Here is a 14,095-nt window from a genome sequence, read left to right as displayed (position 1 = left end):
CGAAAAAAGCACATTGACCCCTATTTATTTTGCTTTTTTGATTCCTCAATTTATCCCCTATCAATATATACTAGTGTTATGGTAAGCTATTTATTTTGAAACTGAGCAGCGAACTTCCTTAAGTTAGGGTACTTATCCTCATCTCCTCTTCAAATCTTTCCAAAATCACAGACAAGTAAAACGATGTTCAAGAAAATAGAAAATATGATTTTTTTTAACTGATAGAAATATAAGTGTTTTATTTAAATTTTTAAGGAATATAATAACTCTACTTTCGATACAAGTTACCCAAGGATTGGATTACCTTAACTGAGTTTGGCAAAATCTTTTAAAATTTTTGTTCCTTTACGTTCTTGTTTGGCCTTTAAGGGAGTTCGCTTCTCAGTTTCAAAGTAATTAACTTTTTAAAACACTATCTTATATTGATAGGGGATTAATAAATGAATTCAAAGAGCAAATAAAATAAATAAGTCACCGTGCTTGTTTTCAAGATATTAGCCATTGAAATTTTGGCGGAAAATATTCTCTCTTGACTTTTCATAGATTTATCATTGACAAGTTGAAGATTTCAAAAACTGTTAAAAAGTAATTAAAATTTCATAAAACTTTAACAGATGGCTTATCTTTATACATGTAAAAGATTTACCAAAAGAAAAATGGGGGTCACCGGGCAAAATATTTCAAGCCATTCAAATGGATAAAACCAGAGGATTCCGAAAATGTGACAAAAAATCCAAAACATGACAAGCCAGCTTCCTTAAAAGTTTTTGATTCGGTGTCACTGATGAATCTTTTGTAGATAAAATGTGTTTCTGGCTTACAAAAAAGTTTGCCTGGTATCTATCATTATAATTGTCTGGTATCTGTCATTATAATTGTCTGACGTGCATTCATTATTGTTTATCCTATTTCTCTTCTTCAAATAATAAAAAATTTAGTCAGAAAAACTGGTAATACTATTTAATACATGCTTTGTTTTTATTATTAACACTCACACTTGATAACAGTAAACAAGTAAGTAAATTGTATTTATAAGAAATTTTGATAATGGTCATAAGAAACCACTAATAATGCAACTATTCTTCTGTGTCTCATCATCCATATACTTGGGAGGACATCTGGCATAATGTCTGGTCATAAGAATTGGCGTCTGTTGACACGATTCATTTTCTGCTGCTTTTTGTATAAATGTTCCCGTAAATCCGCATCTCTTTGTAACTTCCTGCGTGGCACATGCTCGAATGCTCTGCTCCAGTCTTTTGTATCAATAAATTCATACATTATATTCATCACTTGGTTCAAGGTTAAGGACTTTACTCCTGTACCCCATCTACAAATAAGCATATAAATACATAAATTCTACATTTAACTCCTGTACCTTATCTACAAATAAGCATGAAAATACATAAATTCTACATTTAACTCCTTTCCCCATCACAAATAAGCATAAAAATACATAAGTTCTACATTGGCTATGGGTTTGGGGGGATTTGACATCTCACAAAACATGTTAAATCCCCCTGCAGTTTTGCTTCAGGAACATACAGCCAATTTTAGTCTTGTAAGTCATGTAAGTTTGTTTTTTTCATTTTGATTCATTTATGTTTTGGATTTTAGTGTGACTTCCTTTTTGTATGATAGTGTGAATCAGTCAGTATACATGGTATACATTTTTGTTTAAGGGACAGCTGAGACCTGCCTCTTCAGGTACAGGATTTTCTTACTGTGTGGAAGACCCATTGGTAGCCTTGGGCTGTTTTCTTCTCTTTGGTCTGGTTTTTGTCTCTTAGACACTTTCCCCGTTTCCATTCTCAATTTCATTATATTATGAACTCACATGCACAATACTGATCACATTTCATTAATGTTGTTTTTTGTTCAGCAGCTCTTTATCATGTTTATCAAAAAGTGATAGTGTGACTCTCTTACGAGTTTACCTGGATTGTATTCACATTTATTCAACAGTCTATTAGAGAAATTCAAGAAAAGGATGGTAACACAATTTCTGTTTGAGGTTCTTAAATGACTCACACAAACTTAAACTTACACACAATATTTATCTAAGGGGAGTCTGCAACTTCTAATTTTTTCTTGCTTAGCTTTAGCATAGGATACTGGTTTTTGTCCTTGCTTGCCGCCACCCAAGTCAACGTATCCTCCCATTATGTAGATGTTGTCTGGGTCATCGTGTGTTAACTCAAATGGTGAGTGTGGTGACAGATATACCAGTCTTTCCTTTGGGAATAGATCCACATAATTCTGTTCAGTACATTTCATCATTAAGGTAGGGTAAGCAGATCGCTCTTTTTGAATAAAGTTGAGCTTTTTAAAGATAAAGCTATCATGAATCCAGTTGGTAAATATGAGATCACTAGGTTCATTTCTAGATCTATTGGCACCATAACCATTTAGTAATTGATCTACACAACTGTTCTTCTCTTTAATTCCCATGTACGGTTCATAGCTCATATCAACAACGAATGGTCTACCAAATATCATAGATTGTGCTAGTTTAGAATCCGTTTGATGAACCATGGTTTGTCTTAAGATCTTTAAATGAATAGTATTTCTCTTAATTGGATTATACAATAGATCTCCCATCATAATTTTTTTTTCTGCATCATGTATCTCCATCTTTTTCTCATTTTCCACTTTCTTCTTTGCTCTTGCTAACTTTGCATTTTCCTTTTTTTGAAAGAAACGCAACAAGTTTTTCCGTCTTGACGAAGAATGTCCGGTCATTAACAACTGTGCCCACCATTCGTCTCTCATTTCTATTGGTGCCTACAATAACATACAAGATAAATATTACTACAATAACATGTAAGATAAATATTACTACAATAACATATAAGATAAATATTACTACAATAAGATAAATATTACTACAATAACATATAAGATAAATATTACTACAATAACATACAAGATAAATATTACTACAATAACATATAAGATAAATATTACTGCAATAACATATAAGATAAATATTACTGCAATAACATATAAGATAAATATTACTGCAATAACATATAAGATAAATATTACTACAATAACATATAAGATAAATATTACTGCAATAACATATAAGATAAATATTACTACAATAACATACAAGATAAATATTACTACAATAACATATAAGATAAATATTACTGCAATAACATATAAGATAAATATTACTACAATAACATATAAGATAAATATTGCTTAAGGATTGACAGCTTCTTTGGTATTTTATTTGGTTGTGAAAGCGCTGATTGAATTACATTTTGTAAAGAGCATAGAAGTACTCCATTCTAAAAATGCATGCAGGGTCAACACTTTTGCAACCCTATAAAATAACTGAAAGAAGTATTCAATATTTACAATAACATTTGTTTGATAGGATCACGAAAACACAGTTTCTATGAAGTTTTTCTTTCATTTATCCCTTTGCACTTTTCTGTAGAAATTCTTGTCATCATCATGATCATGAATGTTACATTTATTTGGAAATGAAGGTTAATGTGGATTCATTATTATTCGTTGGATACCAATTTTCGTGCATTACCTGGATACATGTGAACACAAATTGAAATGTTTAACAAATTACAAAAAATTTCTATAGGCTTTGTATGAACAGGTCAGCAAAACCACAAAATTATATCCAGGAAAATGCAAGTTTTCCTCAATCTACGAAAATTGGTACCCACCAATATAAATGAATTCACAGTACTTTCAGAATGAAGTGAGATTGCTGTTAACCAATCAAAATAAAATATCATAATGAAACATACATGTGTAATGTTATTATCTATAATTAAACAGGTAAAATCAAACTAACCAATGTTCATATAAATACATGTTTCTTAAGGGTCTAGGGATCTGAGGAAAATTGGGCATTTGATGAAAATTAAAGCATTTGACCCTCTTCATGCTCTTATGGGTATAATTTGAGCTCAATAAAGTTCTCTCAATGTATTATACATTTTTTATATAGGTTATGGAATGCTAACTGATTGATTGTGATTATGGAAACCAGTACAAATAAACAAAAGATAATATGAAAACCTGTTTTAACCAAACCCTGGGTCATTTGTAAACCTGTATAAAGAAGACATTATTGTTTAATAAACTGAATGTGACTTTTTTCCTTTGTAATACTGGTTATTTCAAGCATTTCTGTCAAGTTTTGTCATAATCAGTTCAATAGTTTGAGAAAAATCTAGTATAATGAAAGACGACATCTACAGCGATTCGAGCAAAATTTCTTCAACAAATCAAAACCAAGCCACATCAAGATAGAATATATATTAGTGTGGACCAATAAATCATCAAATATTTATCTTATCTGCCTACAAACAGTTGAATATGATACTCAAGATGATTTTAGGAATATAATTACTTTTAATGAACCTCTTTGTCTTCTTTATTTATAAGGTCTCTTTTGGTCAATTTATACCTCTCATTTCCTCAAAATTTCTACTTTTCAGGCCAATAATTAAAAATAAATTAATTGCAAAATGAATGGGGTAACTTTCACTCATTTATGATAGAAATTTCATCTCTAGTAATATTTCACTTAAATAGCAAGGAATTTTAACAAATGAGATTACTCACAAGGTCAAAGGTGCATGTACAGCTTCCCATATTAGGTGTAATATACCACCATTGATTTTTCCCCTATTAGTCTTTGTTTAATTTGCAATTTTCATAAAAATGTACAGAATTTATCTTTGTTTCAAACAAAGAAATACTTGGCATGAGTAAAGTTTTATCCTGTCCAGTTCTATAGAAAAAAATTCACATAACATTTCATTGCATATAAGAAAATAACCATCACTGGAAGTTAACCAATCAAATTTCTCCCCTTATTTAATCTGTGTACAAGGTTTCGTAACCATGTAACCTCAAGTTTATAAAATATTCTATAGAAATCTCAAATAAAAAATAATGGTGCTTTAAAATACCCAAGACATATGTTTATGACAAAGGAATGTTTTACTACAATAAAATGTTGGATTAATTACCTACAACTGTCAAATTCAAAGGAATGGTTTTTTAAAACCTATTTTCGTATACAACCAGTGACGTACATGTACCATGATTTGGTGGTATTACACCTTAACCAAACCATGGATAACATAATAAAAGGCTGCGCTTTAGTGCATGATACGCCCGTTGTTTGAAAGATTTGAAGTTTGTATAAAAATGGCAAAAAAGACTACAATGACAATGAGGAGCAGCAAGAAGATAACAGGGAAAGTGAAGATGGTGAAAGTGACTCTACTGAAAGTTATGATCTAAATGAGGAAGTAGGTGATGAAAGTAAGGATTTCATTGACGACGGGCGTATAAAAATGGCAAAAAAGACTACAATGACAATGAGGAGCAGCAAGAAGATAACAGGGAAAGTGAAGATGGTGAAAGTGACTCTACTGAAAGTTATGATCTAAATGAGGAAGTAGGTGATGAAAGTAAGGATTTCATTGATGATGAAGATAAAGATTTCATTGATGATGAGGAGGCCTCTTCTGAGAATGAAAATGAGGATTTTTCTGATGATGAGGACAGTGATTACAGTGAAGAAGACACTGATGATTAAACCTAGTTCAGCTTTTCAATATTTAGCATAAAAAACAAATATCATTACTGTGGGTATCCAATCACCTTTGTGGTAGTGACTTACCTATTGCCTGACCAGTTTAAAAAATTGTCTATACAATTTGTCCATTTAAATTGTACAATAGGTATTGTGAGAGCTATTATCAACAGGTGGTCATTTAACTACCTGTAGATTTACCTGGTTTGTTTTTAACAGAGCTAATTTAAATGAATGATAGCTAGCTTGCTTTCCTCATGTCCAATGTCCTGAATGGACTATTCTATTTACTGCTATTTAGGTATGGGACATTTTACATTTGATACACTATTTGTTCTTTCTAACAAAGATAATTATTGTAATTTTTTTTTTTGCTTTCAATCACAAATAAATCATTGCTGGTAAATCCCACTTTCATAATGAAGAATAAAGCACTGAAATTTCTATTCACTAAGCCATTTGTACTTTTTTGATATATTGAAAATAAATTTTACACAGTAATTCCGATTGAAGAAGATCCTGAATATTAAATGAAACTTAGCATCACTACTATTCCATTTCAGGAATCGTAATATAACATGAAAATATATCCCATTATAAAACACCAAGCCACACATAATTCATCTTGTAGAATTATTCACAATTAGATGGGCTATCCAAAAAAATCCATTTCACAAACACTTTTAAATTAATTCCATATCAGGAATCAGAAACTTAAAATATATTAAAACACCATGAAGCAAACATATATATATCTCCTTTTTTTTATAAACTAAATTCACTGATTGAATTTCCATCTTCACTGTAAAGAGACACAAAAAGAAATGGCTTAAAATGTCCCATCTCTAAATAGAATAGTCTATTCAGGACATTGGTCATGATACATGAGGAAAGCAAGCTATCTATCAGTCATTTAAATTTTACCTTTTAGTGATTTTTTTTTACTGGGTAGTTAAATGACCACCTGTTGACGAGCTCTCACAATACCTATCATACAATTTAAATGGACAAATTGTGTTGACAATTTTTTATACTGGTCAGGCAATAGGTATTTAAATACCACAAAGGTGATTGGGTAATGACAGTAACATTGGCATATAACATAGAAGTCTTCAATGCAATATAAGGAAAGTGATATATGATTTTGGGTCTTAGCAACTCTATGGCTGATTTCCAAATTTTATAGTAGTTTGAAAGAAGGTAATTTTCTTGGGGTATATTGCTCATAGTTAGATTCTGTTGAACACAGTAAGGAATCCATACTAAATTATACAAAGATGTATGCAAAAGTTGTTCAAATGGTGCTTAATATGGTGGATAATGATTATTACCTTTTTATTGTTCAGAATATTCACAAGATGATCATATTGATAAATGTTTAGGAGACTTGATTTCCTTATTTTTTTCATAAAATGACACCCTTTAACATTTAAGGAATATTTAGTCACATGTTAGGATTTTCATGTTGTCACTTGTTCACTTATTATGTGCTATTGTAGACTAGTTATGTTTTATAACATTTTTTATTGCGCTCAACCCTTCCACCGAAACCGAACTCTATGAAAAAGCTGCAATGCTAAGGTATCATTTGTGATTTCAATTGCAACTAATTTTAACAAGAGTAAAACATCCTATATGCAAAAACAGTATTTGATTTTTATCCATAGCTTAGATAGTAAAAATGTTATCATAAAATGATATATGCCTCAGGGAACAGTTAGTATCTCAGGGACTGCTAATGTGCTTTCATCCTTGCAACCATTCAATAATAGTACAAACGTATGACATTCATGGAACCTATTTTTTACAAGAAATTTAATGTTTTAAATTGAACTAAAGATTTTACAAATTTTATGTTTTCATCAGATTTTATTAAGTATTTTTTGTTACATCAATAGATATAAACAATTCACCAAAGTTTCATGAACATTGGTGAAAGCCTTTTTGAGTTATTGTCCGCAGTGTTAAAAATCCCCCTTTTTTTATGAATAAAGCCCCATTAATCCAAAACTTAAAATCTGAAATTTATAAAAATTGAAAGGGAGCTTACATCAATAGATATAAACAATTCACCAAAGTTTCATGGACATTGGTGAAAGCCTTTTTTGAGTTATTGTCCGAAGTGTTGAAAATCCACCCTTTTTTTATGAATAAAGCCCCATAAATCCAAAACTTAAAATCTGAAATTAAAAAAAAACGAAAGGGAGCTTACGTCAATAGATATAAACAATTCACTTAAGTTTCCTGGAAATTGGTGAAAGTGTTTTTGAGTTATTGTCCGAAGTGTGGACGACAGACGGACAGACGGACGGACGGACAACGGTATACCATAATACGTCCCGTCTAAAAGACGAGGGTATAAAAACTTGTTTAAACCAAACACTTGGGAACATTAAAGCTGTATTAAATTAACACTTACTACAGGTAACTTGAACAGTGGATAACATGAAAACCTTGTGTTTACCAAACACTGAGTAAACAAGTATCCACTGAACTGTAGATTACATGAAAACATGTACATGTTTTTACCAAACACTGGGTTATATGGAACCAGTATTGCTCACATCCTGGATAACATAAAAACTTGTTTTTACTGAACACTGGGTAACATGGAAACCCTGTACTAACTGAACACTAACCATGGTTAACATGAAAACCTGTGTAGCCCAAACACTGTGTAACATGTAATCTGATCCCAATGCAACATGGAAACTTGTTATAAACCCAAATCCTAGGTACACTCTTTAAAACCTGTTTATATATAACAAAGGATAATAGAGACATATATGTGTAAACTTAACCCTAAGTATTAAGTAAACCTATATACTGTAAACTGAAGTTTTGAAATACCTTTGCACATTTCACAATCCATATTTTTACATGCTATCTTACTTCCTTCCTTACAGCATACAGTGGTAAAAAACGAAATTTTATACTGTAGATTCATTATTATTCATTGGATACCAATTTTTCGTGGGTTTCATGTGTACAGTTGAACCACGAATTCAAACGTACACCGAATAACATATTTTCAATAGGCTTCGTATACAGAGATGGCAAAACCATGAAATCAAGTATCCACGAATATGCAAGTTTTTAGCAATCCACTAAAATTAATACCAACCATAATAAATGAATCCACAGTATACAGGAAAAAATACCAGGATGAAATTCACTTTCAAAACTTGAAATACATGCATACAAAGCAAAAATTAATTAAGGAGTATTAATTGTGTTTTAGAACTATTTACAAAGAATAAAAGAAATGTGATTTTTAACTATATTATATATATACATGTACAAGGACAAACTATTACCTGTGTTGAAATACTACTAGTAACTTCATATTCCAGCTTATAAGCTTGCAGTTTTTTCTGCTCTTCTTCAGATAGGTTACTTAAATATTCAGCTGCTGTCTCTGGAGTAAATAATCCTTCTAAAAGAGGCTTATCTGCTGAGTCTAGTGTATAATCTTTCTCAATTAAGGGAGCATGTTCACTGTCATAGAAGTAAGAAGTTGACATCATTGTATGCCCTCCTTCACTGTGGAGCAATGTCTGTTTTCTAAAATTCTGCAGTCTCCCTCTTGACAATTTTGCCATCTGAAACAAACGTCTTCTTATGCAATTCATCTCAACTTCTTCTGAAATTAAAAAAAAACATGAAAGCATTTTCTTTAAAGTATGATGTGTTAATTACTAGCATGACTAGTATTAATGTTCTGTCCTTGGTGAACAAATATAAATGTTCACTTCTGTTCTCGTAATATGAACAACAAAATTAATGTTTATATGTAAAAAATATTCCCATACTCCATTACTCCATGATTGTATACCTTCTGCCTTTTCCCTTAACTTTTAGATCAACAAGCCAGAAGCTCAATTTTTTGAAAATTTGAGTAGGCTTTTGTTGGCTTTTAGCATAAGCAATTTTACAAGCCAATGTCTTAGGACTTGTGGTAAAGAGTGAAGACTGTGTGACCTTATAGCAAAATTATTTTTATTAACCTATTTACGTTATTCTACTTTGCAGCATTTTGTTCAATGCTATTGTTGTCTTTCTGATAATGTTTATCACCTCAACCTTTATTTTTTTATTGATTTGCATTTACATTGTGACATAGATCAAATTTATTCATTCAGTGTATGTTTAAATCCACACTAAAATTTACGACAAAAGAGACGATTTTTCGTTCCCTATTGTTAATTTTCCATTTTTAGATGGTGATGTTCCTTTGGCACCATCTTACGGTGTTTATATTTCACAACTTGTTCGCTATGCATGTGTCTGTTGTGACGTTTTTTATTTCAACGAACGCAACCTATGTATTACTGGTAAATTATTAAACCAGGGATATCGTTACCATAAATTACTTAAAACCTATACTAAATTTTTCCATAGATATAAAGATTTAAAAAGAATATAAAGAAAACTTATTTCAAACGGGATAGCACATCCTCATTTTTACGGAAATATTGTTAACCGTGCCTGGAAATTTAGAAATGATCCATGTAAACTTGTCGCTCCTTTAAATAAACTTATTCTAAAAGGTTACCTATTCAACACTGTTATAAGATCATTGAATATTGTTTTTATGGGTATAAATATTGATTTTGTTATCAGTAAATTAAAAGCTAACTAATTCTACTAGTATGTTATATGCATATACATATTCATGGATCTACAATCTGTCGATACCTGTAACTTGGCATTGCACAAGGTCATGTTTTTTCTCTGGCTGTTTATGACGTCTTTACACTAAATCCATTGGATGTTGGATGTGTACGGATTGATAGTTTAGTCTTAGTTGCATGATTTTTTTATTAGTTGTTGGTGGCTTTGAACTAGCTGTCAGATAACTGCGAGTACTCTCAGATCTGTTCATTGTGTCTTTTTGTGTCGGGATGTATAAGTACCGGGCCACGTCCACTTGTATTTTTGTCCATCTGATGATTTAAGCCTTTTTCAACTGATTTTTATAGTTTGTTCTTATGTTGTACTGTTATACCACTTTCCCAGGTTAGGGGGAGGGTTGGGATCCTGCTAACATGTTTAACCCTGCCACATTATTTATGTATGCACCTGTTCCAAGTCAGGAGCCTGTAATTCAGTGGTTGTCGTTTGTTTATGTGTTACATATTTGTTTTACGTTCATTTTTTTTACATAAATAAGGCCGTTAGTTTTCTCGTTTGAATTGTTTTACATTGTCTTATCTGGGCCTTTTATAGCTGACTATGTTGTAAGGGCTTTGCTCATTGTTGAAGGCCGTACGGTGACCTATAATTGTTAATGTCTGTGTCATTTTGGTCTTTTGTGGACAGTTGTCTCATTGGCAATCATACCACATCTTCTTTTTTATATTACTTGTTTTTATTAATATATCTTTTGATTAAGTTAAGCCATTTCAATTGATATTTTATGTCTTTCTATGTTGTGATTTTACACTATTGTTTCAGGTAAAGGTAAAGGTTGGTACCTATTAAAACATTTAAACCCTCTGCATTTGTTTGTACCTATCCTAAGTCAGGAATCTGATCATGCTGATGTTCAGTGATTGTCGTCTGCATTTTATCTATCTACTCTGCCAATTTATTAAATCTTTTGTTCTGCATTTTATCTATTCTCAGCTATTTGATAACATTCTGATGTCTGCATTTTATCTATGATCAGATCTACATGTACTTTAGTCAAAATCATAAAAAGACAACAACACTTTGTTTAGGGCAAGGAAATCTTTTAATGTGTTGACATGTTACACCACTTCAAGTGCTGCCTTTATGACAATAAAAGACCAAAAACAACACTTAAATACAATAGACATGGATATTGTGGGGTTGCAGAAATGGTAACAGAAATGGTAACAGAAAGTGACAACACTATACAAATATGGCTCCCTTATTTACGATTATAAAAATTAGGTTGTGTAATAAGGAGATAATGTTGATAAAGTACAATCCTGATTGTTACTGATTAGCATGAATAGGGTTTTACAAAGGATTCAGTAGCGAATCCAGTGGAAACCCTCTTAGGCCAACTAAAATTAATTAGATTTTCATCCTGATTTTTGAAAAAAAATGGGGCGGTGGGAGGATTTATTTTTAAATTTTATTTCATTGTCAAGAGTTGTTTATACTGCAGGGGTATAAGCAAGTGGAAAATAAGCTTATATTATGTATATACAGTAGGGGTAGAGACTTATTTTTATAGATGTCTTAATCCGTCTAGTCGGATATGAATAATCCGACATTTTTATGGTAGGTAGTATGGTCTATCCTCCATAAATACTAATATATCTGTACAGGTAAAATTTAATTCTAATCAAGTTGGTACAGATTGATTTACAACCTTCCACTTTGATATTGCACAGGTTAATATCACAGCAGGTGTTTATTACACTGGGACAACTGTCCGACCAGTCTGACATCTAGACGGATTAAGACATCCATAAAAATAAGTCTCTACCCGTGGCAGCAGTCCTTTTGCGCCAATTACTGTTTTTCAGGGGTATCATTTGCGCCAAATTTTATTTTCAAAATGTATCAATTGCGCCAATATTCGTAACTCATTTGCGCCAATTTACCTGTACATATATCTATCATAAATATTAATGATTACTATATATGTATTCTTATTTTTGCCCCAAAAGGTATCACATGTTAGGAGATATTTCACCATAAAGACGAGTTTCTGAAGAGAATTAAATGACTTAAGCAGCATTAGACAGTCAATGTACAGAGAGAGAATAAAAGTTATTGCTTTGCTTAACTAAGATATGCCAATATAGAAAATAGAAGTTTTGCTCTTTATGTTTTAGCCACAAATGTTGATGACACAGAGCTTTGTTCCCACCATGCGTATGGGCTTTATTATTATTATGAACTATTATTAACTATTTTATGGATTTCATCCTTCAATGTTTGTGTTTTTGGACAATAAAAAGAAGTTAAAAGCTACTACATACATTAAATTGGGAAGTACCCATGCATCAGCAGTAATAAAAACATATGTTTCAGAAAAGGAAACATGTGCCGTGTTACACTGCCAGTTCCATGTCCGAATAAAGGAGTAAGGAAGTAATTTTCTTTTAACTGGCGCAATCGTGTGTTTTATTTTTGGCGCAAATGAAACCATGTAATTTTAAAACATGTGGCGCAAACGTAGCATTTGAGAAAAAAAGTGGTGGCGCAAAAGGATGGATTTTTGGCGCAAACGGATCTCTCCCCTACCCGTACTGTACATGCTGTATAATGTATCATACATAACTTTCAACCTCTTAAATAAATTTCTCTAATTCTTCGTCAATTTATCCCTTTCTGCACCCATTCACCATTGTATTAAAAAAATTAATCAACGTGTGGTTCGTTTGATCTCAGTTCTTCATTGGTTAAAATCCGATTATGACATCGAATTTTCTTGTTTTCCTCTGAATTTCCTAAAGTAATGGCATGAAAAAAGACGACAATGCCTGATGACGTCACATACAATGTAGAAAGAACACATATTTTTGCAGATCAGTCGCAAAGAAAGAATAAGTTTGCCTGCGTATTGTTTGAAAATCAATAGAGAAACAGATTCCACCACCAAATCTTGTGTAATACAATATATTTATCCACTCTCGACAGTTAAATTTTAAATATTCAAAACGCTCGGCGAGCCTCGCGCTCTAAATTTGAAAATTTAACTATCTCGAGTGGATAAATATTGTATCACACTCGATGCAGTGGTAGAATCTATATATATCTAATTGGCAACCACTGTTATACATGTAATTGCCGCTTTAGAAACTATTTATAGGACTTTGTAACTACGTAAAAATTTCTAACAGGCAATGAAAATTTCTTGTCAAAATTAGGTGTCAAAGTTCCCCCCAAAATTTGCTCTCAAAACTCCAGACGTAAAAAATGGCTTCAGCGTTATGATGTCATAGGAAGGTGTCTTAGAAAACAAATTTAAATAGCCTGGCCAGACGTCAGAATTATTTGGACTAGATCTGCCTCTGAGAATTTCATTGTCAGACTTTAAATGAATTCAGCTGTTTTTAATGTTCTATTAGGCTACAATATATACAAGTAGACCAAATAATTATGACATCTTGAAATGCTATTTGTTTTATTTTTTTCTGTGACACCTTTCTACGACTTCGGATCACAGCCACTTGTTTTGACCAGAGACATATGTATTATATGTCTCTGTTTTGACAGAGGTTAGATGAGGCACATGAAACTAGTGTCTGAGGATATTTTCAATTACATTGCCTTTTTACTCAATTAACTTTCTTCTGATTTGAAAGATATGACAACAGTTTTATATACTTACGCGAGTGTGTATTTGTCGGAAAATTTCAAATAGTTTTGATTTTAAATACTTATATTCTTCTCCACATGGTACAGTTTGGTTTTTTTTTCTGTGGGGAAATAACAGACCGGGAAGTGAAATGAATGTATAATGTTAGTAAATGTCGTCTTTTCTAAATATATTCCTCCGTCTCGGAGCACATGTTTCAAAAGGGG

General features: G+C 31.7%; 1 protein-coding gene across 2 annotated transcripts; it reads right to left on the bottom strand.

The window, feature by feature from the left end:
• Positions 1-945: 945 nt before the first annotated feature.
• LOC143071801 (tRNA methyltransferase 10 homolog C-like) lies at positions 946-14,043 on the bottom strand. 2 transcript variants are annotated; one of them, XM_076246386.1, is made up of 4 exons: positions 13,902-14,043; positions 8,902-9,227; positions 2,048-2,784; positions 946-1,330 (listed from the first exon to the last, which is right to left on the bottom strand). In XM_076246386.1, the coding sequence occupies exons 2-4, from the start codon at positions 9,214-9,216 to the stop codon at positions 1,135-1,137; spliced, it is 1,248 nt and encodes a 415-aa protein (XP_076102501.1). In that variant the 5' UTR covers positions 9,217-9,227; positions 13,902-14,043; the 3' UTR covers positions 946-1,134. The 2 variants fall into 2 exon arrangements, with proteins under 2 accessions (XP_076102501.1, XP_076102502.1); XM_076246387.1 differs by having other exon boundaries at positions 8,902-9,224; positions 13,902-14,014.
• Positions 14,044-14,095: the final 52 nt, after the last annotated feature.

Source organism: Mytilus galloprovincialis, chromosome 4 (genome assembly GCF_965363235.1).
Source record: "Mytilus galloprovincialis chromosome 4, xbMytGall1.hap1.1, whole genome shotgun sequence".
NCBI classification, from domain to species: domain Eukaryota; kingdom Metazoa; phylum Mollusca; class Bivalvia; order Mytilida; family Mytilidae; genus Mytilus; species Mytilus galloprovincialis.
The sequence above is the reverse complement of the archived record's forward strand: the minus strand, read 5'-3'. Positions and strand labels throughout refer to the sequence as shown.